Source organism: Bos javanicus, chromosome 5 (genome assembly GCF_032452875.1).
Source record: "Bos javanicus breed banteng chromosome 5, ARS-OSU_banteng_1.0, whole genome shotgun sequence".
Taxonomy (NCBI): domain Eukaryota; kingdom Metazoa; phylum Chordata; class Mammalia; order Artiodactyla; family Bovidae; genus Bos; species Bos javanicus.
Window position 1 is genome coordinate 112,047,195 of NC_083872.1, and position 25,386 is coordinate 112,072,580.

The 25,386-nt window shown below is 43.1% G+C and overlaps 1 protein-coding gene across 9 annotated transcripts in view; it reads left to right on the forward strand.

Annotated features, from left to right (window-relative positions):
• Positions 1-25,386, forward strand: part of TNRC6B (trinucleotide repeat containing adaptor 6B) — a 252,590-nt gene that overhangs the window by 194,712 nt on the left and 32,492 nt on the right. For 7 of the 9 annotated variants that reach the window (XM_061418603.1, XM_061418606.1, XM_061418605.1 and 4 more), the window contains 7 exons: positions 2,231-2,572; positions 4,906-7,254; positions 9,985-10,143; positions 13,564-13,739; positions 15,959-16,033; positions 17,172-17,217; positions 20,309-20,457. In XM_061418603.1, the coding sequence (XP_061274587.1) occupies positions 2,231-2,572; positions 4,906-7,254; positions 9,985-10,143; positions 13,564-13,739; positions 15,959-16,033; positions 17,172-17,217; positions 20,309-20,457 (3,296 nt within the window). The remainder of the gene's footprint in view (positions 1-2,230; positions 2,573-4,905; positions 7,255-9,984; positions 10,144-13,563; positions 13,740-15,958; positions 16,034-17,171; positions 17,218-20,308; positions 20,458-25,386) is intronic. The other 2 variants (XM_061418609.1, XM_061418611.1) reach the window with 1 other exon arrangement.

Sequence of the window (25,386 nt, forward strand, 5' to 3'; positions counted from 1 at the left end):
GCTTGGACATCCTGCCTAACTTCTGCATTGCTCTCCAGTTAGTGCTTAGAGTGTAAAAACTCATTCAAGCTCTGAAACAGTTCTCTCTTAACATGTACTGCAGGCAGGCTTTTTCTGACAGTATCCTAGAGTTTTGAATGATTGATCTCCTAGGAGGGAGCACTGTGTTGGAAGGATAGTCAAGGGGTAGCCCCGTTTTAATATGACTTTATTGCTTATGGACCATTGTTCCTCTAATGTGATGGTGGGGAAATGCCCTGGGAGCTTTGCAGGGAATCTTATACAGTGTAGGATGTCTACCAGATTTCTTCCACTGTGCTATGAGTGATTCAGAGTTGGGGCAACTGATGTTCAGATCTCAGCTCTATAGGCTCTTCTTACCATGTCTGATTCTATTCTAGGGAAATGAGTGACAAACCTGGTTACTTTAAAGTGGAGATTCTAGTCTTTTTATAGAAGGGTGGCCCTGTAGAAACATAATTCCTTCTGGCCTAAAAGCTAGTTGGGAAGAATTTTCCCCAGCCTTCATCAGCTTCTTGTTTATTCTCATAGTAAGAGGAGAGGAGATTGGAAATGCCGTGTGCTATGGAATCTTCCAGACACAGATAGAAAATGAATCATTAAATAATTCATCTGTATTCATCCATTTGTCAGTCATTTATACATTGGTCTTTATAAGTCATGCAAAGTCCACTATATTAATAATACTGGGTTAGCCAGAAGTTAGTTCAGGTTTTTCTGTAAGATGTTATGGAAAAACCCAAATGAACTTTTGGGTCAACACAATATTAGGCAATGGCCTATTTATTTTCTTGAGAAATATATTTATTTATTTATCCATTCATCCTCTCACCTCCCTTCCTTCCTGGGAGGCACAGTACTGCTTCATGGTTGGCTAAGGTTAGACCAGGGGTTTAAGCCTTGAAGTTATTTCAGGCTCTTACTCTTTTTTCTTCTTGTTACTCATAATGTTCCCCAGTGTTCAGCGGGTGTAGATTGGGCCCCCTGATTTCTGATGATGTATCTCTCTCATAACGGAGCCAGTTCAGTGAACAACCTGCTGACCCAGCATCATTTTAGCAGTCAGAACAATACTGCCACCACGGCTGGCCCTCGCATGACTCTGGGGGTCAGGGATTCTGGCCTCAGAGTCGTTGGAATTACCAGGCTGATGGTTTCTGTATTGCTGCCAGAGTGTGCTGCCAGGTAGATTTTCCTGGAAAGGGTGGAGTCTTTTGGTAGGATGAAGTGAGGGATTTGCCAGTCCAGAAGAACTTTCTCCACTGGGTGAAAGGGAAGCCAGAGAGTCCAGCAGAGCTTCATAGTCATCTCACATATTCCTCCCATCCTTCTTGTTTGCCATTTTACAAGGGAGGGAAACCTTAAATATTTAAACAGGAAAAATATCTACATTTTGAAATTTTTCGTTTAAATGAATAGTTGAAAAAAATACACATAAGGTCCACTTAATTTTTTTTTAATAAAAGCAAAGAGATTTATAACATTTCTAATATTTACACAGAATGCCAAGCAAGTGTCTTTAAGTTCAGCTGGCTGTAGAAACCAAAACCACGTTGATCTTGAGATTCTGTAAGCCTGGTTTCCCCTTAGGGGATATATTTTGTGCCAGGCCCTAAGGAAAAAAGGTGAAAGATGGGTTCTTGGCCATTGAGGGTCTTCTGACCTGGTGAGGAGAAGGATCTACAAATGGATAATCTCCATATAAACAGTTTTTTCAGTGGCACAGAGATGGACAACATGGTCCAGGAATGCACATGAAGGGGGCTGAGCATACCTAGTCCAGGGACTTTGGGTAAAGTTTCTCTAAGGATGTGGATGGAGAGAAAGGGCTGTTGGGCTGAGAGCCTTGAACCTTTCCCCAGGGATTTTACCTGGGGTCTGTGTGCACCTGACCTGCTAGGCAGCCCTTCAGAGGGCTCCACTATTGATTTAGGGGAGTGAATGGTGCTTCTTTCCTTCTCCTCCTTAGTTAATGGAATGTCATTCTGTGATAGCGCAGTGTTTGAATCCTTGTCACCGTCACTCTCCACCCTTAGCTCTCTCCAGTAAACTGAAGGTGCTGAAGGATCTGGAAACATCATGTCCCTCAGAGTAGGATGAAAGGAGCATTGTCTTATTGGAACCTATCTCATGGACACTTTCTTGAAAAAATAATCTTCATAAAAATACACTGGATTTCAAAGGCTGTTTCCTCATCTCTCTCTTTCAGTGCCCGAAGTGACGAAACCAAGTTTAAGCCAACCAGCGGCCGCCAGCCCAATTGGCAGCTCTCCATCGCCACCAGTCAATGGTGGCAACAATGCCAAAAGGGTGGCAGTGCCGAACGGACAACCGCCAAGCGCCGCCCGCTACATGCCTCGGGAGGTGCCGCCGCGATTCCGTTGCCAGCAGGACCACAAAGTGTTACTAAAACGTGGGCAGCCCCCTCCACCGTCCTGCATGCTCCTCGGGGGCGGGGCAGGGCCTCCTCCCTCCACGGCGCCCGGAGCAAACCCCAACAACGCACAAGTGACAGGAGCGCTGCTGCAGAGCGAGGGTGGGACCGCGCCAGGTGAGCGCGCCTCGGCAGGCGGACGGGGCGAGGGGGCCCGGGGCGGCTGCAGGGGGCCAGCGCGCCACTCTGTGTTGCCTGTCTACTGCCCACAAGAAGCGTTGATTATGCAGACTTAGTTAGTGTTAGACACTGGGTCATGTCCAACTCTTTGCGACCCCATGGGCTGTAACCTGTCAGGATCCTCTGTCCGTGGGATTCCCTAGGCAAGAACACTGGAGTGGGTGACTATTCCTGTAGACTCTTGGGGTTATTCAGAAGATGGAGGAGGAGCCCAGTGTGAGATGTGTACCAGCATTTCTCTCCTGAAACTGGATTTCAGGGTCTGGTGAGTGTGCTCTTGGCCTGCTGCTCTTTGTCCACATTCTTTGGCTCCTTTTTTCCCTTCTTAGACGAGAGCATTACAATTCAAGCCCCCATAGCTCCAGGTGCCTCTTCAGGTGTGAACTGGGGCGACTAGAAATGAGACTAGTGCGGAGGCTGGTTCTGAATCTCAAGACGTGCATGTTTATGTTCCTGGAGCTCTGGGAACAGAGAGAGAATGGTCTCTTAGATTATAATGGAGAACTTAGGGGGAATTCCACATAATGCCATCCTTTTACCAGATTTCTAAGATCAATGTTTCTTTATAGAGAGCCCTGGATTTTGAGCTCTGTTAAAAACTGTATGTAGGTATAAGGAATCTTTACCTGAAGGGCTCTGCTGGAAGTTTTGAGAGTTTTTTAATAGATGAATACTTAACAGCCAACAGCCAAGAACTACCAAATATCATCCCCCATTTTTTAAAAAATTGTCAAAAGATTTCCACTTATTCTTACAAATGTTTTTTTGAGACTACATTAAAATTCAGAGCTTGAAGACCATCAAGCATTGGCAAGGACAATGAATTGGTGGTTGTTAATGGTAGGATGCTTTATTCTAGTTCTAATTTGGACATACAGTTGCCTAGAGAATTTTCTTTTACCAGCTTATGTGCAAAGTAAAGATGGAGAGAAAGCTGGCAGTGACATAGGCCTTCATATAGAGACAAGCCCTGTTCATGAGGCTTCCTTTGGTAGCCGTCAGGACAGGCCCAGCCCAGACAGAGAAAGGCCTCCTGGCCCTTCCTTCCTGGCCCCTCGTCACCAGCTGCAAAGGGAAGTGTGAGGGGGTGTTTGTGTCGGGCACTTCAGCAGCTGAGTCTCGCCAGGCCTGGACGTAGACGTGGGTCCAGCATGAGTCACTCTTCTGTTTACATTCTTAAAACCGAGGAGGCCCCTGATCTCAGGAGTTTGAGATTCCCCGCTTCCTTCCTTTATATGGCGCTTTTTTTTTTTTTGAACTTCATATTGATTTAAAGCTGTTTGGTTAAAAAGAACTGAAATAAGTTTAGAGGAAATTATTGGTCTTAAAAACAGGTCATTCCCCCTCCCTCCCGCACCAATCAAATATGCTCTGAGCCAGACTCTTTTTATCAAGTTCCTTGGGCATACAGACTGATTCATGCTTGTCTGCCCCGGCATCTAGCTGGGTGGGCATTCATCATTCAGCAGCTGCTTACTGAGCAGCAGTGCCCTGGCTGCCACATGGAATTCAAACGTTAGCAAGATAGGTCTCTGCCTGGAGGGCATTCATGTGAGGGAAGGAAGAGGTAAATGCAATACACGGAGCAAAACAGCTCCAGACAGAGAGAGGCTGTTTTCAGGTGGTGAGCTCAAAAAAACTTCATAGAGGTGGCACTTGAACTAGGCCCAGAAAGATGGATAGATTTCAGTGTGTGAATTCCCAAGGAAAAACAATAGAGGCCCATGGGGAATGGAGCCGGGGTGAGAAGGTGCAGTTTGTAGAGTGTGGGCATCATCAGAGAAAGCAGGGAAAGAGGAAAATGGAAAAGTCAGTGGGTCCCAGGTTGTGGAGCATCTAGGTCAGACCTCAGGCCCAAGAGTTTAGCTTTATTCTTACGCACTACGAAACTCTCCAGTGTTCTCCATAGAGCAGTGATATAATCAAAGGTGTGCTTTATTAATACTAGGGGTGTTTAGAGTGGGTTGTAGCTGTAAAGCAAGGATAGGCTATTTACTGCATTGTCTCAAGATACGGGAAGCTCCTTCTCTGTCTCTGGAAGTAGCACGAGGGTAGCTTTGAGAGGCCCTGGGGGTTAGAGTTAGCAAATACACCAGCCAGGCAAGACAGAAGCGACTTCTCAGACAGGCATGACACGGTTAAGCAAGGCAGGCAGTGGGCAGAGAACTAGTTTGTGGGGAAGTGACGAGCTCACTTTTGGGGCAGTTTGAGCTCGAGGTGTTGAGATGATGCACGTGCCACTGTGATTAATGACACCATCTCTTTCTCAGAGTCAACCCTTGGAGGTGCTGCTGCTTCAAATTATGCAAATTCCACTTGGGGCCCGGGAGCCTCCTCCAACAGCGGCGCCTCCCCCAACCCCATTCACATCTGGGACAAGGTGATTGTAGACGGGTCTGACATGGAAGAGTGGCCTTGCATTGCCAGCAAAGACACTGAGTCTTCTTCCGAAAACACCACCGATAACAACAGTGCCTCAAACCCTGGCTCTGAGAAGAGCACTCTGCCAGGAAGCACCACTAGTAACAAAGGAAAAGGGAGCCAGTGCCAGTCTGCAAGTTCCGGGAACGAATGTAATCTGGGGGTCTGGAAATCTGACCCTAAGGCTAAATCTGTTCAATCTTCCAACTCTACCACGGAGAGCAACAGTGGACTAGGAAACTGGAGGAATGTGAGTGGTCAGGAGAGGATTGGACCTGGCTCTGGCTTCAGCAACTTTAACCCAAATAGCAACCCATCTGCCTGGCCAGCGCTGGTCCAAGAAGGAAATTCTAGGAAGGGGGCATTGGAAACGGAGACGAGTAATTCCAGTGCACAGGTTAGCACAGTGGGTCAGGCATCCAGGGAACAGCAGTCAAAGATGGAAAATGCGGGTGTTAATTTTGTTGTCTCTGGCAGAGAGCAGGCTCAAATTCATAACACTGATGGACCAAAAAATGGAAACACTAACTCCTTGAACTCAAGTTCACCAAACCCCATGGAGAATAAGGGAATGCCCTTTGGGATGGGCTTGGGGAACGCCTCCAGGAGCACTGATGCCCCTTCACAAAGCACTGGAGATCGAAAGACTGGGAGTGTTGGATCTTGGGGTGCAGCTAGGGGGCCTTCTGGAACTGACACAGCCTCTGGACAAAGCAATTCTGGAAACAATGGGAACAATGGAAAGGAGAGAGAGGACTCCTGGAAAGGAGCTCCTGTTCAGAAATCAACTGGGTCAAAAAGTGACTCTTGGGACAACAATAACAGGTCTACGGGTGGGTCCTGGAACTTTGGCCCTCAGGACTCTAATGACAACAAATGGGGTGAAGGGAACAAAATGACATCCGGGGTGTCTCAGGGAGAATGGAAACAGCCGACTGGGTCTGACGAGTTGAAAATTGGAGAATGGAGTGGTCCAAACCAACCAAATTCTAGCACTGGAGCATGGGACAATCAGAAGGGCCACCCCCTCCCTGAAAACCAAGGCAATGCCCAGGCTCCCTGTTGGGGAAGATCTTCCAGCTCCACAGGAAGTGAAGTTGGAGGTCAAAGCACTGGAAGCAACCACAAAGCAGGAAGTAGTGACAGTCACAATTCTGGCCGTCGGTCGTACCGGCCCACACATCCTGATTGTCAGGCTGTCTTGCAGACTCTTTTGAGCCGAACTGATTTGGACCCCAGGGTGCTCTCAAACACTGGCTGGGGCCAAACTCAAATTAAGCAGGACACAGTGTGGGACGTTGAAGAGGTGCCAAGGCCCGAGGGGAAATCTGACAAAGGAACTGAGGGGTGGGAGAGCGCTGCCACACAGACCAAGAGCTCAGGGGGCTGGGGAGACGCACCCAGCCAAAGCAATCAAATGAAGTCTGGATGGGGAGAGCTCTCAGCCTCTACAGAGTGGAAAGACCCCAAGAACACAGGAGGCTGGAATGACTATAAGAACAACAACTCTTCCAACTGGGGAGGAGGACGACCGGACGAGAAGACATCTTCCTCTTGGAATGAGAACTCCAGCAAGGATCAGGGGTGGGGAGGTGGACGCCAGCCCAACCAAGGATGGACTTCTGGAAAGAATGGTTGGGGAGAGGAGGTAGATCAGGCGAAAACCAGCAATTGGGAAAATGCTGCAAGTAAACCTGTGTCCGGGTGGGGCGAAGGTGGGCAGAGTGAAATCGGGACTTGGGGGAGTGGTGGGAACGCAAGCCTGGCTTCCAAAGGCGGGTGGGAAGACTGCAAAAGGTCTCCGGCATGGACGGAGACAGGCAGACAGCCCAGTTCCTGGAACAAACAGCACCAACAGCAGCCGCCGCCACAGCAGCTACCACCACCACAACCCGAGGCCTCTGGCTCCTGGGGAGGCCCAGCCCCACCACCTCCAGGCAACGGACGGCCTTCCAATTCCAACTGGAGCAGCGGGCCGCAGCCAGTAACCCCCAAGGATGAGGAACCCAGCGGTTGGGAAGAGCCATCCCCACAGTCGATCAGTCGGAAGATGGACATTGACGATGGCACTTCCGCGTGGGGAGACCCCAACAGTTATAACTACAAGAATGTGAATCTGTGGGATAAGAATTCCCAAGGGGGCCCAGCACCTCGAGAAGCAAACCTGCCTACCCCGATGACCGGCAAATCAGCATCAGGTAGGCGATGGCTTTTTCTTACAGGTTTTGTTGAAGAAAATCAATCCTAAACCAAGGCATTTTTATTAAGAGGTATTTATTGAACTTAGCTTCATTCTGAGACTCTTTCCTGCTTTAACTGTAGGCTGTTGTCAACAAAAGCTCTCTTTACATCAAACGTTGGTGACGACAGATGCTGGTGGTACATGGTAATGCTCTTTCTTGGCAGAAGGGAAAGGTGGCTTCCCTGGGTTAGTCTCCCCCCTATTTTATTTTTTATTTTTTTGGTAATTGTATCGGTCTGCAGAATCGAAAACATTTAGATTTTGCCAAACAAACTCTGCTCTAGATTTAAAAATAAAGAATTAAAATAGGAACAGAAATAGACCTCATTTCCGTTCCTGTTCTGCCTGTGGACATATCCTCTGTGCTGCTCTTTCCCCAGCACTGGGAAGCCGTCTGTGTCTCTTCTTGCAGAGGCCATCAGAAAACAGAGCCAAGCTGCGATCTGGAAGGTTTCCATCACTTTCCAGATGATTTGTAACAGTTAACCTCTGGAAGTGGCAAACTTTGTTATGTGGAGATTGTTGTTGTTGTTCAGTCACTTTTGTCTGACTCTTTGCGACCCCATGGACCTCAGCACGCCAGGCTTCCCTGTCTTTCACTCTCTCTCGAAGTCTGCTCAGATTCATGTCCATGAGTCAGTGATGCTATCCAGCCATTTCATCCTCTGTCGCCCCCTTCTCCTTTTGCCCTCAGTCTTTCCCGGCATCAGGGTCTTTTCCAGTGAGTCAGCTCTTCACATCAGGTGGCCAAAGTATTCCATCACTTTCCAGATGATTTCTAACAGTTAACCTTTGGAAGTGAAACACTTAGTCATGTGGAGATTATCTCATGATAATCAGTTGTTCAGAATTAAACTTTCTTCCCTCCTTCTTTGGATAAGAAACTGCTGCTGCTGCTGGTCGCTTCAGTCGTGTCCGACTCTGTGCGACCCCATAGACGGCAGCCCACCAGGATCCCCCGTCCCTGGGATTCTCCAGGCAAGAACACTGGATTGGGTTGCCATTTCCATCTCCAATGCATGAAAGTGAAAAGTGAAAGTGAAGTTGCTCAGTCGTGTCCGACTCAGCGACTCCATGGACTGCAGCCAACCAGGCTCCTCCATCCATGGGATTTTCCAAGCAAGAGTACTGGAGTGGGATGCCATTGCCTTCTCCGTAAGAAACATCATGCCTAGTAAATTAAAAGTAGTGTTGATAAAAACTTATAAAGGGAGGCGATTTTAAACAGTTTTTAAAAATATAGTGCCCGGTGATGGTTCTTAGTTTGGCATTGGCAACTTGAATGCCCTCATGTAAATCAGCAAATTAAAGAGATGCACCTTGCAGCCATGAAATTAAAAGACGCTTACTCCTTGGAAGGAAAGTTATGACCAACCTAGATAGCATATTCAAAAGCAGAGACATTACTTTGCCAACAAAGGTCCATCTAGTCAAAGCTATGGTTTTTCCAGTGGTCATGTATGGATGTGAGAGTTGGACTGTAAAGAAAGCTGAGTGCCGAAGAATTGATGCTTTTGAACTGTGGTGTTGGAGAAGACTCTTGAGAGTCCCTTGGAGTGCAAGGAGGTCCAACCAGTCCATCCTAAAGGAGATCAGTCCTGGGTGTTCTTTGGAAGGACTGATGCTGAAGCTGAAACTCCAATACTTTGGCCACGTGATGTGAAGAGCTGACTCATTAGAAAAGACTCTGATGCTGGGAGGGATTGGGGGCAGGAGGAGAAGGGGACGACAGAGGATGAGATGGCTGAATGGCATCACCGACTCCATGGACATGAGTTTGAGTAGACTCCATGAGTTGGTGATGGACAGGGAGGCCTGGCGTGCTGCGATTCATGGGGTCACAAAGAGTCGGACACGACTGAGCGACTGAACTGAACCCTTAATTTGTTTGCATTATTTGAGTTAAAATTAATCATAATACTTAATTTTCCACTCTCCAAAGTAAGTCTAATGTTCAGTGAATCCAATTATGAAATGATTACTTTTAACTAGTTCTGGATTTTTAATATATATTGAAAAGAAAACAAAAGGAAATGAACATTTGCTCATTATTTCCCTATCTAGAACATGTAAAAAAATTTCTTCATATAGTAAAAACCTTCAAACTATAGAGAAAAGCAAAAGGTAATAAATAAAAGAATCTTAACCTTTAGGGTCTCTCCTTGCAGGTTTTAGAACTTTGTGTGCCAATCAGAAATTCTGTTCATACCTATAGCAAAATAGGTATATTTTGGTACAGTAGGGGAAATTGTGCTATATACACTGTTCTTCACCACGCTGTTGTCATTATTCTTCAAAACTTTTCATGTTAACACATTTCTGTCTTTTCAGTGCTTCGTTCGTATATAGTATTCACTTGATGGGCAATTCACGATTGGTCTGACTGGTCCCCGTTTCATAGATATTTAGGTTGCTTCCAAATATTTTCTGACAGTGATGCCATGAGCATTGTTGTACATGTAATTTCATCTACTTTTGCAAGTACATGTATGGTATAATATCCTGGCGGTGGAATTACTAGACCAGAAGTTGAAGTGCCAGTGCCAGGTGTCCTCCATGTAGGTCGTGTCCACATTTCTGTTTCCACCCATAGAATTCAGGAGGTCCTGTTCCTCCTCCCTTCACCCCTGCTGGATACTGCAGCGTTCATAAATCATTCTTTGAGATGCATCTCCTTTCTTTACAGTCTGGAGCAAAAGCACACCATCTGCTCCAGATAATGGTACTTCAGCTTGGGGTGAGCCAAACGAAAGCAGTCCTGGGTGGGGCGAGATGGATGACACGGGAGCGTCGACAACAGGCTGGGGGACTGCACCCTCCAATGCTCCAAATGCCATGAAACCTAGTAAGTACACGGCATTCTTTTTGAGGGAGTCTCTATTAATTAGGAGAGTCACACATTTGGGGGAGGGCTGTTGTTACATTATCAGTTCAACGAGGTTCAGGGCCTTGCATCTTTAGTAAATGGTTAGCAGCAAATGATGGAGACTTGGCTTGGCATATGTAAAAATGCTTACAGTGAACTGAAAGTCATAAGTTAGTATTATTGATTTCATTTTTAAAAAATATTTACTCTCTCAGCTATGGTGGGTCTTAGTTGTGGCACGAATGCTCTTCCTTGTGGCACGTGGAATCTTAGTTCCCCAGCCAGGGATCAAACCAGAGCCCCCCTGTATTGGGAGCATGGAGTCTTAGCCACTGGACCACCAGGGAAATCCCTCCTTTTAACTTAAGTTTAATGTCTGGCCAGAACTGAAATTTTGATGTGCCTTTTCTCCCATAGTAAGTTAAACATTGCTCACTATATCTATTTTGCATTTCTACTCTCATGTTGGTATAAGTTAAAAAAAAAAATAATTCCTAGCATTTAACATGGAACAAGGTCTCTGCTGCCCAGTGACTTCATCCTTCTGCTCCTTTCTTTCCCCTTTGTCTCTCTTCTCATAGTCCCACCCACACAGGGACATTTAAGGTTTCTTGAACCCAAAAAAGATTTCTTCATTTCAATTTTTTAAACAAAGCACGTCACACTTATTCATATTCACTGACAATCTAAGCTATACTTGATCCAGCTGGCAATGTGTACTCAGAGTAATTTGCAAAACTTCGTAAATGGATGCTGCAGGACTTCCCATTGGATGATCCTCAGTTGAAAAATTTAATTTCAAGTGCCTGTTGTCACTTTTTTGTAGTTTTCTTAAGAAGTATTCCAACGTCTCTTTTCTACCGTATTGCAGAGTTACAGGATTGTCTTTTGATTAAAAAAAAGTGGTCAGACTGAATTCTCTGAATTGGAACAAGAATAAATTCCATTGTCAAGTTTATTTTATAATGTTTATGATTCTGACCATACCACAGAATGGAGTATCATCTTAGCTCTCTGTATTCTGGAAACTCACTCTTGTGCCTGTGTAACTTGACTGCATTTTGAAAATGACAAATCTCCTTCACTTCATAGAAACAGCTTGATAAAGAATTTGATCTTGTCTTGAATTTCATTGTAAAATTGGTTCTATCATCATGGGAAATACCATTCTGTAGACTTGGAATAGATCCAGAATGCTGTGGAAAGGCATAAACCAGACCCTTGGCACAAGGAGGTGCTTTAACAATACTTTGAAGATTTTTATGTGTCTTTCCCAACTTCGGGATCATCTTTCTTCCATCACAGAAATCACTTTTCTCCAGATTAAAAAAGGCTTCTACTCACTGGGATCATCTATATCTATAGCTAAAGCTGTAGTTACCTTTCCCCCTCCTCTGGGTAATTTGAACGTGTAATAGTCAGGGGAAGGGGCTAGATAGTCACAGCCTACTAATCAGTGCTTATGGTAATTTAACCTGTGATCTTGTCTAGACTATAGATGTCTTAAATCTGGTGTGGACTCCATGACTTCAGTATTGGAGCTCTCTATTTTTTTAATCTGTCTACAAGAAATTGTTTGTTAAAATGCAGCTCCTTTTTCTCGAAGAAGGGTTACATGGATGTCTTTCTTCTTTAAAAGGGTCAATATGTCACTTATGTTAGGTCTTTAATTCCTGTTGCTTGTCAGAGGATGTATAAAACCTATGCTTACGTAATAGTGGGTAACCTCCTGTGCAGGAGAAATGGTCCTTGTTATCCAGAAGCGGGGAGAACAGCCCTCAGGCCCTGCCTCTTGCCGCTCAGTCACAGAGCCCCTGCAAAGGGGGACACTTAGTGAACCCCATAGAGGGTTCATCCCAAGGTTCACTTGGGCGTTGCTGGGAGATGATGCCACCGTCTGAGGAAATTGACTACCTAGCTGTCTGCCTACTTGATTGATGCCTGGATGGCATCATAGGCCTGGTCCCAGAGCCTGGCAGCAGAAAGACCTGGTAAAGCCACTTTTCTGGCTCTAGATTCTTCGTGTGAAGCCATCTGAATCAAATAACTCCCTCCATAAACGTCTTGTCATTTTGTTAATTGAAGGTGTGGATGGAGCTTCTGGGCTTCTCAGAATCTGGCAAAGAATCTGCCTGTAGTGTGGGAGACCTAGGTTCAATCCCTGTGTTGGGAAGATCCCCTGGAGAAGGGAATGGCTACCCACTCCAGTAATCTTGCCTGGAGAATCCCATGGAGAGTGGAGCCCAGCCTATTACAGTCCATGGGGTTGCACACGGACTGAGTGACTAACGCTTTCATACCTTTTCATGGAGCTTCTAGGTGGGATAGTTTATTTCCTTTCTTCTGTCATTACCAGAAAGTGTATCCATACAAAATTTTCAGAAGGAGATTAAGGATCTATCCCAATCTCCAAATTCAAGATCTTTGTTTAAGGGGAAATGTTGGTGGAATTGACTGTGGAGCCTGATGATGACCTAGTTCCTTGAACAGTTGAGCACTGGTTTCCCTGTCTTTGTTCTCCCTTCCATGTTCTGTCTCCTACATTTCCTCCTCCTGTCTTTTATTTTATTTATTTATTGACTATTTATTTATTTAGCTGGACCAGGTCTTAGTTACAGAATGTGAACTCTTATTTGTGGCATGTGGGATTTAATTCCCCAATCAGGGATCAAACCCAAGCCCCCTCCATTGGAAGCATGGAGTCTAGCCACTGAACCACCAAAGAAATCCCTCCTCTGCCCGTCTTTAAAAGCCATTGCTTATACATTGTCTTTGCCTAGGATCTTTTTAGTATCCGGTACATTTCAAGTGTGTAAATCTAGTAACTTTCAAATTTTCATGGCTATTTCTGAATTTCTCTTCTTTCACTGTAATTTTGATATTCAAAATCTAGTACAGTTTTCTTTTTTCTGTCCATCTTTCATGTTCTTTTCTTTACCCCAAATAAGGTTGACAGTTGTTTTTTATCCTGCCTCATATTTGTAAAATCCGTTACAAAGTACCCCATGTATTTCCTTTCAGGAGGGTAAAACTAAGCAGTGCAGTACAACATTCTCATTAAGAGTAACAGATTTCTTTTAATTTAAGTGTGAAATTTCTTGTAAGTAGTGATAGGTTCTTTTCGGTTGGGGGATTTCTGTCAACACTGTGTAAGGGGAAAAATCATTGAACTAGAAGCCAGGAAATCTTGATTTGTGGTTTATGAACTTACTGTGTATGTTTGACCCTTTTGGAGTTTCTATTCTGCTCTCTCAAGTTGGGAGAATATTTGCCTCGCCATACAGACAGATACTGGATACAATTACAAATACACTAAAATGCTGCATTTATAAGGAATGATCGTTGTGGGTTTTGTTATATATAGCCATTGCATACAGTTGGCTCTTTCTTTTCTTAAAGATTCCAAATCTATGCAAGATGGCTGGGGGGAGAATGACGGGCCAGTGGCAGGAACTCGCCATCCCAGCTGGGAAGAGGAGGATGATGGAGGAGTCTGGAACACTGCCGGCTCTCAGGGAAGCGCTTCCTCCCACAACTCAGCAAGCTGGGGACAAGGAGGAAAGAAACAAATGAAGGTAGGCCACGTTAGAGGTGCCTGAACTTGTGTATTCATTCTTAGAAGGCAGAACTGAGAGTGTTTTAGTGGAAGAAGCCACGGAGCTGAAGACCTTGCCGTCCTCAGTGATGGAGAAAATACTTCAGAACACGTAACTGCTTCCTCTTTACCCCTCATCTTCCCTACCTTGACATCTCTAACTACAAAATCCTCGCTGTGGATAAAATGGAATTTTCAGAGAAACAAGATTTGTCTTCTTACTTCATTTTCCAGACTTTCAGGACACCCTTTATAAATGTTTTACGCTTTTGTGTTCTAAAGCCTGATCAGTCCTTAGAGTAGGTCTCCCTGAATATGTAGAAGGGAAACCACAGTAATACAGTTCCTCCAGCAACAATCAGCGTGACTCATTTTTGTCTGATTTGGGAAATTCCAAGGCCCAAAATCCTTTCTTAACAAAATGAGGTGCCAGTGCATAACCCTGCATTAGCAGCTAGGTGACTTATCTCCATCCTGTACCAGTTGTGTCCTACACTTTTTATTTTCTGGATTGTAGAGCGACTTAGTTTCTCTTTTGATTTTCATAGTTTAATGACTTTGGTTTTCAATCTAGAACCTGAATGACTCTCAGTAGAAGCCCTCTTTTTTCATTCTAGCTTCTCATTCTACAAATACATTAAGGGGAAAAAAGTTGGGCAGCCACGTATGTTATTTCAGCACGGGAGCCTTGCTGCTCTAAGAAACACTTCTTAACTAAAACTCCTGGTTTTCAGGTACTGGACGCCATTTTAGAAGGTCCTCAGTTGACCAGGGGCTGTACCTTCATCCCCTTCACTTATGGGATTTTGTTCTGAATACAATTACTTTCTTTTATAGCCTGAGAATGCAGGTTGTTTCTGTTAGAAACATTTTGTTTAAGCTGTCATTTACAGTTTTCCCCCATAAAGGACTTTTATTTTCTTACTTCAGTCACAAAAGAAATTATTCCGTGAACTTTCTAACATTTTTAGTACATTTGCATTGTCTAGTCTACTGTGGCTTTCTTTTTATTATTTACAAATTAATAAAGAGACCGGATCCTAGGAAGACTGCTGAGGAAGCAACCAAGTGAAAGGTACTAGCCCCTCAGGGAACGGCCAAGATTCAGGGAGTCTAACTAGGAATTAACTGTTTCTGTTCCATGACTGATGATTCTGACGTTTCTTATTGTGTGTGTGTGTGCATGGGCACGTGCGTATATTCCAGTACAGCTGACGTAAAATTGACTATCTTAACCAATCATAAGTGTACAGTTCAGCAGCATTAAGTGCATTCACATGGTGGTGCTGTCATCACTGACATCTGTCCACAAAGCCCTTCTCATCTTGCCAGCTGAAACTTTGTACCCATTAAACAGTAACTACCACTCCTCCCTCCAGGGAGGGCTTTTTTGACCTTTAAACCTATAGAGGTACCTTAACACTTTTAAAAATTGACATGAGCCGTAGCATCAGAACACACAGAGAATTTTTACCTGGAGAATGCACACGTGCACAAAGCCCCATCATCTCCAGCCCCTACCAGGTTCCCATCATAGTTCCACTCACCTTCTCCATAGAAATAAAACTGGAGCTGATGTTCAGCAGAGAAATTAGTTTGTCCCCTGAAGAAACAAACAAAAACCCGCCCCTGCCAGCCTTTGCCGTAAACTTGGTGATGGTGTCTTCTGCTGACTTCTTTCCACTTTCCACAGAACCCCGTGTCGTTAACACTCTGAAACAAGCAGATGAAAGTGCTGTGTGGATGAGCTCCTCCTTGTATCCACACAGAGTAATGACCAGTTTAATAGGCTCCTTTCCAAATAACATGCACTGGCATCAAACTTTTTCTTGACTCCTAATAGAAACCAGCTTGGGTTACAAGGAGAAACTGAGAGGGAAAGTACTAGCTTGCAAGCGTTATATTTTACAAAATCTGATGTTGATCCTTTATAGGGTGAAAGCCCTAGCTGACCATTTATTTTTCTAGTTACTTCTAACTCAGTGCAGTGAATAATAGAACAAGAATGAAAACATTAATGTAACTAAGGCCTGTTACTTTTTTATACTAACAGATCTATCAAAATAACTATAGTTAAAGAGAAATAGTTATGGTTGAAAAAGGTAAACTCTTGGTTTTACATTTTTAGTCATTACTTTTGCAACCCAGGAAGTTGAAATCAATTATTTGATTCTGAGGTTACATATTTCATTTCTGTAGTGCTCACTCAAAGGAGGAAACAGTGATTCATGGATGAATCCTCTTGCCAAACAGTTTTCAAATATGGGATTGCTGGTAAGTTTTATTTTTTCATAGGTGTACTATATCCCAGCTTTTACATTTAGTACAAATTTTAAGACCACTGCCATACATAGGACAAAATTACAGATTTAGAAACTGGTTATGCAACATTCCTGATCTGGATGAGGCAATGTTTCTTCTCTGTTCCTTTTTTCTTAATGAAGTACTCCAGTATTTAAAGGTTACAGCTTTTAAACGTGTAGCCTTTGTATTCTTTGCTTAGAAGGTTAGGGAAGAAAGAGCCAAGGACTTAAAATGTGTATAACTTTTGCTGACTACTGTACCATCTTTAATATTTTATTAAAAAAAAAACTAGCCATAGTAGAATGACTAGGGAAACTATTTGTGATTAATTATATAGACAGTTTTTGTAGAGCTTCTAGTTTTTTGGTCTTTGGGGAGTAATATGGGTCACCGTGTCCCTGGTTGCCAAAAGACAGATGACTTGGCTGCACATTGCAAGATTTGATGACTTGACAAGTCACGAGAAGAAGTTGTCATCATTTGGCTGCCACTCATGAAATTTGATCCCGAGCCGGCTGGAACTTGAGGACAGGGGTGTATTTCTCCAAGCAGCTGTTTAGCTATCACTCTGTCCATAGATTTACTGAAGCTAATCTGATGTGAAAACTGAATTTAGGAATAGAGGCACTGCTGCTGCTACTAAGTCATGTCAGTCGTGTCTGACTCTGTGTGACCCCATAGACAGCAGCCCACCAGGCTCTGCCATCCCGGGATTCTCCAGGCTAGAACACTGGAGTGGGTGGCCATTTCCTTCTCCAGTGCGTGAAAGTGAAAAGTGAAAGTGAAGTCGCTCAGTCTTGGCTGAATCTTAGAGACCCCATGGACTGCAGCCTACCAGGCTCCTCTGTCCATGGGATTTTCTAGGCAAGAGTACTGGAGTGGGGTGCCATCGCCTTCTCCATAGAGGCACTAGCAGCAGTGAAAATTACTCATATGAAAAATGTTACTGTCTTCGTTCCAGTTGAAGATACATTTCCAAGGACCTGGTATAGTCCTAGATGTAAAGTAAGAGTAAGCTGTGGTTCGTTCATGAATAATGCTGTTTCTTCTCTGATTTAAGTGTTTAATTCCAGACTTTAATCTTCCCTCCCTGTTGTTTTTTTTTCAGAGTCAAACTGAAGATAACCCAAGTAGCAAAATGGATTTGTCTGTAGGTGTGTATCCTTCCACTAAACGAGTGAAATATGTTGTTATTTGTGATCCTTTGTTGGGATCCCTGCTCACTTTGAGTTGGGATGGGTGCAGTTCCTAGACTCATATTCCAACTTGCTCTACGGAAGGTACCATGCTCGACACTAGGTAGGGATTGAAAACTAATGACGACAAGAACCAAGAAGTGTAAATGAGTGTAAATGAGCGGTGTGTGCCAGGTGTGAACAGTTGAAAAGCCACTGGTTCACCGTGGAGAGCCTGTGTACCACATAAAGGAGTCGGCCTTTGCTCGGCCCTTGGCACTTGTTGGCATGGACGAGTGTGTGCTCAGCTTTGCCAGATCCTCCATGTTCTCAAGAGAGGCCAGAAATTCTTCTATGGTTTTAGTTTTAAATATTGAGAACTAATCCAGATTTAAAAATAAAAAACAAAATGTTGTGGCCAAACACAAGCTGTCTGTGACCCTGCCAGAGTCATTCTCAGGTGGCCAGGCCTGTCTGCACCGAGGTGTCATCAGTTCAGTCACTTCAGCTCAGTCATGTCCGACTCTGCGACCCCATGGACTGCAGCACGCCAGGCTTCCCTGGCCATCACCAACTCCCAGAGTTTACTCAAACTCAGGTCCATCAAGTCAGTGATGCCATCCAACCATCTCATTCTCTGTCGTCCCCTTCTCCTCCTACCTTCAGTCTTTCCCAGCATCAGTGTCTTTTCCATTGAATCAGTTCTTCACATCAAGTGGCCAAAGTATTGGAGTTTCTGCTTCAGCATCAGTCCTTCCAATGAATATTCAGGACTGATTTCCTTTAGGATGGACTGGTTGGATCTCCTTGCAGTCCAAGGGACTCTCCAAGAGTCTTCTCCAACACCACAATTCAAAAGCATCAGTTCTTTGGCACTCAGCTTTCTTTATAGTCCAACTCTCACATCCATACGTGACTACTGAAAAAACCATAGCTTTGACTAGATGGACCTTTGCTGGCAAAGTAATGTCTCTGCTTTTTAATATACTATCTAGGTTGGTCATAACTTTTCTTCCAAGGATCCAGAGTCTTTTAATTTCATGGCTGCAGTCACCATCAGCACTGATTCTGGAGCCCCAAAATAGAAAGTCTGCACTGTTTGCATTGTTTCCCCATCTATTTGCCGTGGCGTGATGGGACCTGACACCATGATGTTAGTTTTCTGAACGTTGAGTTTTAAACCAACTTCTTCACTCTCCTCTTTCACTTTCATTAAGAGGCTCTTCAGTTCTTTTTCGTTTTCTTCCATAAAGGTGGTGTCATCTGCATATCTGAGGTTGTTGATATTTCTCTCAGCAATCTTGATTCCAGCTTGTGCTTCATCTAGCCCAGCATTTCTCATGATGTACTCTGCATATAAGTTAAATAAGCAAGGTGACACTATACAGCCATGACATAATCCTTTCCCGATTTGGAACCAGTCTGTTCCATGTCCAGTTCTAACTGGTACTTCTTGACCTGCATACAGATTTCTCAGGAGGCAGGTCAGGTCGTCTGGTATTCCCATCTCTTTAACAATGTTCCACACTCTGTTGTGATCCACACAGTCAGAGGCTTTGGTGTAGTCAGTAAAGCAGAAGTAGATGTTTTTCTGGAACTCTATTGCTTTTTCAGTGATCCAGCGGATGTTGGCAATTCTGCCTTTTCTAAATCCAGCTTGAACATCTGGAAGTTCACGGTTCATGTATTGTTGAAGCCTGGCTTGAAGAAATTTGAGCATTACTTTGCTAGCATGTGAAAATGAAAGTTACTCAATTGTGTCCGACTCTTTGCAACCCTGTGGACTGTACCGTCCATGGAATTCTCCAGGCTAGAATACTGGAGTGGGTAGCCTTTCCCTTCACCAGGGGATCTTCCCAACCCAGGGATTGGACCCAGGTGTCCCACATTGCAGGCAGTTTCTTTACCAGCTGAGCCACAAGGGAAGCCTTTGCTAGCGTGTGAGATGAGTGCAATTGTGCCGTAGTTTGAACATTTTTTGACATTGCCTTTCTTTGGGATTAGAATGAAAACGGACCTTTTCCAGTCCTGTGGTCACTGATGAGTTTTCTAAATTTGCTGGCATATTGAGTCATATTAGGGACCAACTGCCCTTTGCAGGTAGAGCAGGTGCAGCATCAGCCCTTCAACTGGGGGCTCTTCACAGTGATGCTGTTGCTCACCTGGAGGAACTTAAGAAAGAATCAAATCTGGAAGAAAAGAAAACAGTCCTGGGAGATAAAAGAAACAGCCTGTGATCTGTGATACTCTTAAATAGGAGAATAACTTAAAAACAAGTTTCATGACAGTGTACAACAGCAAATTCATAGACATGTGGAAGAAAGTGGAATAGTCATTGCATCTGGGAGATGGCATTGTACCAGTAACCATCACCCGTGTTCAACCCAAGAGTTATCAATTTTAGGGCAACAACCATGCCTCTTTGCTGTTTGTAGTCCTAATAATTTCATTTCACAACTGGAACTATTTGTCTTGCAGATGCTAAAAAAGGAGCAAGATACACATCTTCTCACTGAGGACATTTGAATATAAAAGCAAGATATAGTCATCAAACATGTCAATAACTAGTTTAAGTATTTTTTTAGTTAGATTTTGACTAGATTAGCCCTAAGATTCTTTCAGTCTTCCACAGAAAACCAGCTTCAGCTGATATATGTTGAAGGTTTTAGAGAGATTATTTTGTTTTGTTTTTAAAGCATCCATGTATGCTTCCATGGGCTTCCCTGGTGGCTCAGAGGGTAAAGCAACTGCCTACAATGTGGGAGACCTGGGTTCGATCCCTGGGTCAGGAAGATCCCTGGAGAAGGAAATGGCAATGCACTCCAGTACTCTTGCCTAAAAAATTCCATGGATGGAGAAGCCTGGTAGGCTGTAGTCCATAGGGTAGCAAAGAGTTGGACACGACTGAGCAACTTCACTTTATGTTTCAGGGAGGACCACAGCAGCCTGAACAGTGAGAACTCTTCTGGTCTATACCTGCACGCCACAGAGGTTGTTGGGACAGGTCACTCTTGGTCATGAGGGAGACATTGAGGGTTAACATGTTCATTCTTTCTGTGTTACTTTTCAGGGAGCCTTCCAGATAAAAAATTTGATGTGGACAAGCGAGCAATGAATCTCGGGGATTTTAATGATATCATGAGGAAGGATCGATCTGGGTTCCGTCCACCTAATTCCAAAGACATGGGAACCACAGATAGTGGGCCTTATTTTGAGAAGGTGAGTTGACTCCTTGGTTTAAGATAATAATTCATGAGAATCACTTTGGTTCCCATTTGTCTTTTGATAGTTCATTCCAGAAGGAAGCATAGAATTACTGAACCAAATGGGAAAAAAAAACTCAAGCATCACCTGCATTTGAACGGTGACATGAAAACAGTTGATGTTGATGGGTGATTAGGCAGCAGCTAGAACCACCTGTCTTTAGAATGCGAGCATTGTGAACAAGGTCTAAGTTTTGGGGAATTTATGAAGTTTGAGGGGGGTGTGGTCTGATATAGTGGGGGAGATGCACGCTGGGAACATACAGAAGAAATTCTAGAGACAGAGTTATCCTGAATTCTTTTTTCTGCTACTGTTTAATTACAAATTAAATTTTGAATCTTGTGCAGAAACTCTATGTCTCCTAAGGCCTTGCCTTTTAGCTTTGTCAAGATGACCCAAAACTTTCTCCGTTGCTATTCCTAAAAAAAAACTCTGTTGTCTTCTTTCTCCATTTCCTTAATGACCTGTTTTTAGTTATGATGATATCCTGTTCAAATTCTCAACTACCTGCTTTAAACAAGTCATTTATACTTATCTGTTGGAATTTTTAACATTTCTATTGGAGGAGGTTGTTACTTGTTTCAGAATACCAACTTGGAATATTCCTGGTCTTCAGAAGGCAGTTAAAACCAAAGTTTGTAGATTTGGCACGTTTTTGACACCACTGATGCTGGTCCAGACAGCAAACATATTCACAAGAAGATGACTTTGGCTTCTGTTTCAGCAGCCACATAGTTAGAGTCATCAATATTAGATCCCTGAAACTAAAGTGTCTGGTAATTTTTATCATAGTGCAATGGACAGAATGTGTTACTAACTTAGAGGATACGAATCTATAGCAGAGAGGATGACAGATGGTGTCTTTTGGGCAAAGTATGATGGTGATGATCAGATCCAAATTCTATCCTCGTTTACTGCTAATACACTCTAACTTTTTTTGTTCCTGGTGTCTCTCTTTTCCCTTCTTGCATTCTGTTGCTTCACTAACCAACACTCATTGCGATTGGCTAACTGCTACTACTTTTCAGCTGACTTTGCCTTTCTCCAATCAAGATGGGTGCCTTGGGGATGAGGCTCCCTGCTCTCCTTTCTCCCCTTCTCCCAGCTACAAGCTGTCTCCCTCTGGTTCCACACTACCCAACGTCAGCCTTGGAGCAATCGGCACAGGGCTCAACCCCCAAAACTTCGCTGCTAGACAAGTAAGGAGGCCTCTCAAATTTATAACTGCTTGGCTGTGGCCTCGCCTTGGCCCTGGTCTGCAGTTTATTGCATCATTTGTCTGTCTTGGGAAATTTGTTGATTACTGAATGCACAGAATGATATTAAGTCTAGGCTTTTTATTTAGCTCTTTCAGCCCATAGAACCCATCTCTCTTCATGTTTCTCAACATGGATTTTATTTTAAATCTGTTTCTTTTGTCTTCCCATTTTTGGTCATAAGTTTACGCTTCATAAGTTAGTGAGTTGCTGGCTTAGGAAGATGTTAAAGAGGCTGTACAGGTACCTTCTATCTAATTTAGTGACATATTTGCCATTTTGAACATTAGATTGAATGGCAAGTACTACCTTTGATGTCTTTTCAATCTAATGTAATTGCTAATTAAAAAATAGCACCAAAACTAATAAGATTAAATATTTGAGGGTTATGGCAGCTTAGAAATCCAATGTCTTCAGGTATAAAATTGCTCAGGCAAAGGTAATTTATATCTCACATAATGAAGCTTTAAGAAGCCCACATGCTGCCCAGCATTTGATTCAGGCTAGAGTAGCACCTTTCCTAGAGATGGATCTGCCAGTCCTCCAAGGAAGGGCTGTGCGGTAGAAACAGGCCTGTCGGGGCCGGCGTAGTAATGCCTCTCTGCTTTTGCAGGCTTGAGCGGATGCAGCCAGCCTCTCTCTGTCACCTTGCAGTAGCTCTGTTGTAGTTTTTGTGGAGAAAACCAGAAATCTGGGGACAATTCTTTTGCGACAGTGGCTCCAGCAGTGTTTTCCTAGCCTTATTTCCATGACTACTTACTTGCCCTCTGGCCTTCACCTCTGGATATCATGGAAAGACATTTAATTATCAGTTGTAGCCATTCTGTTTTCCCATGATGACTTTCATATATAGATGAAAAGTTGGTATAAAACACTTCTTACTCCATAGTCCTCAGACTGCATGTAGATCTTTCATACGCTGATTGCTGCCTTAGCACATTTTAAAAAATGGATCATACTATGTCCATGTGTACAAATTGGTTAACTCTGGGTTGGGAGTTACAGGTAATTTTTTGTTTTCTTCCTTTATATTTCACTCTTTTTCTTAACATTTCCACAGAGGACGTGATGGCTCTGTATTGCTTATCTAAACAGAGAGGAACAGTTGGCATCAGTTTTGGTGGGGAGGAGGGCTCTTTGGGTTGAGTTATAGAAAATATAACATAGTCTTCACACTCTTGGTGAATGGTGATAATAAATACACTCCCAGGACCACCTGATTATCAGATACTTTTAGTATATAAACTTTAATGTAAGTGACCAAACTCGCTGTGCACTGGACTCTTAAAAAAAGTCGTTCCTCTTCAGTTTTTTATCTGTGGATTGCTACAAAGTCCATTGTAAACCAAGTTGACATATACATGTTCTATCCAAATAAGGTTATGTTTTTTTCATACTCTTTTCATGAAGAGTTAATATACTGCATAATTTGAAATTTAAGAGTTTTGTTCAAATCACAGAAGATTTTGATCAGCTTAATAACCTTGTTTTTAATTTATATACCTTTCTAAGTTAAACACTGTAGTTGGGGCAAATATCACCAATAATTATTAGGTTCAGGTCATCATAAAAGTCTCACACACAGCAGTGAAATTTTAGAAATATATGTATATATATATAAAGCTTTTGGTGCCAGTTTTCCTAATCTCAAAATATAGTTTTTAAAAAGATTAAATTTGTATGATTACCATTCTGTACATTACTGTGCAGAATAGCTACTTCTGAGCCAAGAAGATGACCAACTTATGATGCCAAGGTTCCATATTAAAAAATGGTCCCCGTACTTCACTTTGTGCAGAAACATGGGCCTCATGTTGCCAGACTTTGTTTCTTTTCAAGAGGTACTGGAAATAAATAACATTAAAAAGAGAGAGAGGGTGGGAGTTTCCTGGTTGCCTAGTGGTTAGAATTCAGGGCTTTCACGATCGAGGCCCAGGTTCAATCCCTGATTAGGGAACTGAGATCACACAAGCCGTGTGGCACCCCTCCCCCCAAAAAGGAAGATTTAACAGTTAATAATGAATTAAAATGATCTAAAAAGGGTTTTGTTTTTAAAAAGAGAGAGAAGGTATTTTTTTGTATAAACTTAAGTTGACTCACCTTCATTATTATCCATCAGAGTGCTTGGTGTGGTTTATGAGACACTTGATCATGAAAACCTAAAACCTTCGGTGGGAGTAGAATGGGCTCTTTCTACTAGGAATAGGAAAGTAGGAATTGATTTTACAAAAACTAAAAAAAATTTTTTAACTAATACCTCTTACCAGAAAGAGAGGTTGAGATTTCAAATGACCCCTACAAAGCAGGTTGGGAGCCTTACAAAACATAGGTCTAGGGTTTAGCTGTCAGAAACCCCACCATCCAAAGACCCTCCCCTCCATGAATAATTGACATCTATTAACTAGGTCATTATTTGATAGTAAAGTGTAAGAACTATCTTAGCAGAATAGTCTTAGCAAAATAAGTGTTTCCTATTTTCATTATAGGAGCTAAGCTCCTGACTACTAGGGTCTCAGAAAAGTTAGAGCTGAGCCATTTCACCTCAGAGTGACAAATTTGATTAGTAAGACAGGAGAGGTGCAGATATTGAAGTTTCTAGAACTAAAGGTCTTTTCATGTTTAAACAGTCCTTTGGGAGATTAAATATTCATGGTGAATCTTCAAATTTCTTTTATGAGATATACATAGATTTTAATTGCCATTTCTACTTTATGTTCACAGTCATTTTTATTTTCAATGCTTTTAAGTTCATTAATTTCCCTGAAGCAATCCCTTAATCTGTTTTGAATCATTAAGCCATCAATGATGCCATTATAAAATTCTTCTGTAAAATTACCTAAATCCCCAAAAGTCCAGGGATAAGAATGGTGGTGGCAACCTCAGCCCAGAGCCCGCAGACTGGGTATAAGCAGTGGTGTAGCCGTCTTCACCAGTGGTGTTCAGTGGGATGTTCGTTTTCAAGTGTGTAAAATTGGTGGGTCGTGGATGTTTGCAAATGATGCGCTCATCCTACAGACCAGGGCTTGATTGAGTTTCTGGGAATACAAAGAGGGAAATTTGAAGCTGGTGGTGGAAAGACAGGGTGGAAGATAACTGTAATATGATTTGATGGTGGAGCCTGTCAAAGAGATTTCAAGTGTTTTGAAAACATAGAGGTAGGCTCAATGAACTTGAATGTAAAATGAGGGAAAAGGTCAGGGGGAAGGTATCCTTGATGAGGATGACCTCTGAGCTGGCACTTGCAGAGGCCGAGTGAAGATAGTGTAGAAAACTACATCATATGGGGCAACACAGCATCAAGTCTAATTGAATATGATTTCAAGGGCCATCGTATATAGCCCCGCTTTCTATAGCTCTCTGATGGGAACAGTCTTAGAAGTGCCTCAGCAAGTTGATCCTCCAGAAATCAGGGACCTAAGCTTGTTTTTTTGTTTTTGTTTTTTACGGGGTTAAAACATTTTTTATATACCCCTTCTTGTTTTCTTTAATGTTAGCTTTCAGAGATCAGGAAACTAAATATACTTCTGTCCCATTATTTCAATAGCCACATAATAGTCCATCTAATGAATGGCTGTTGTTTTTGACTAGACTGATAGTTATACATTTGAATGAGAAGTTACAGGTGAGT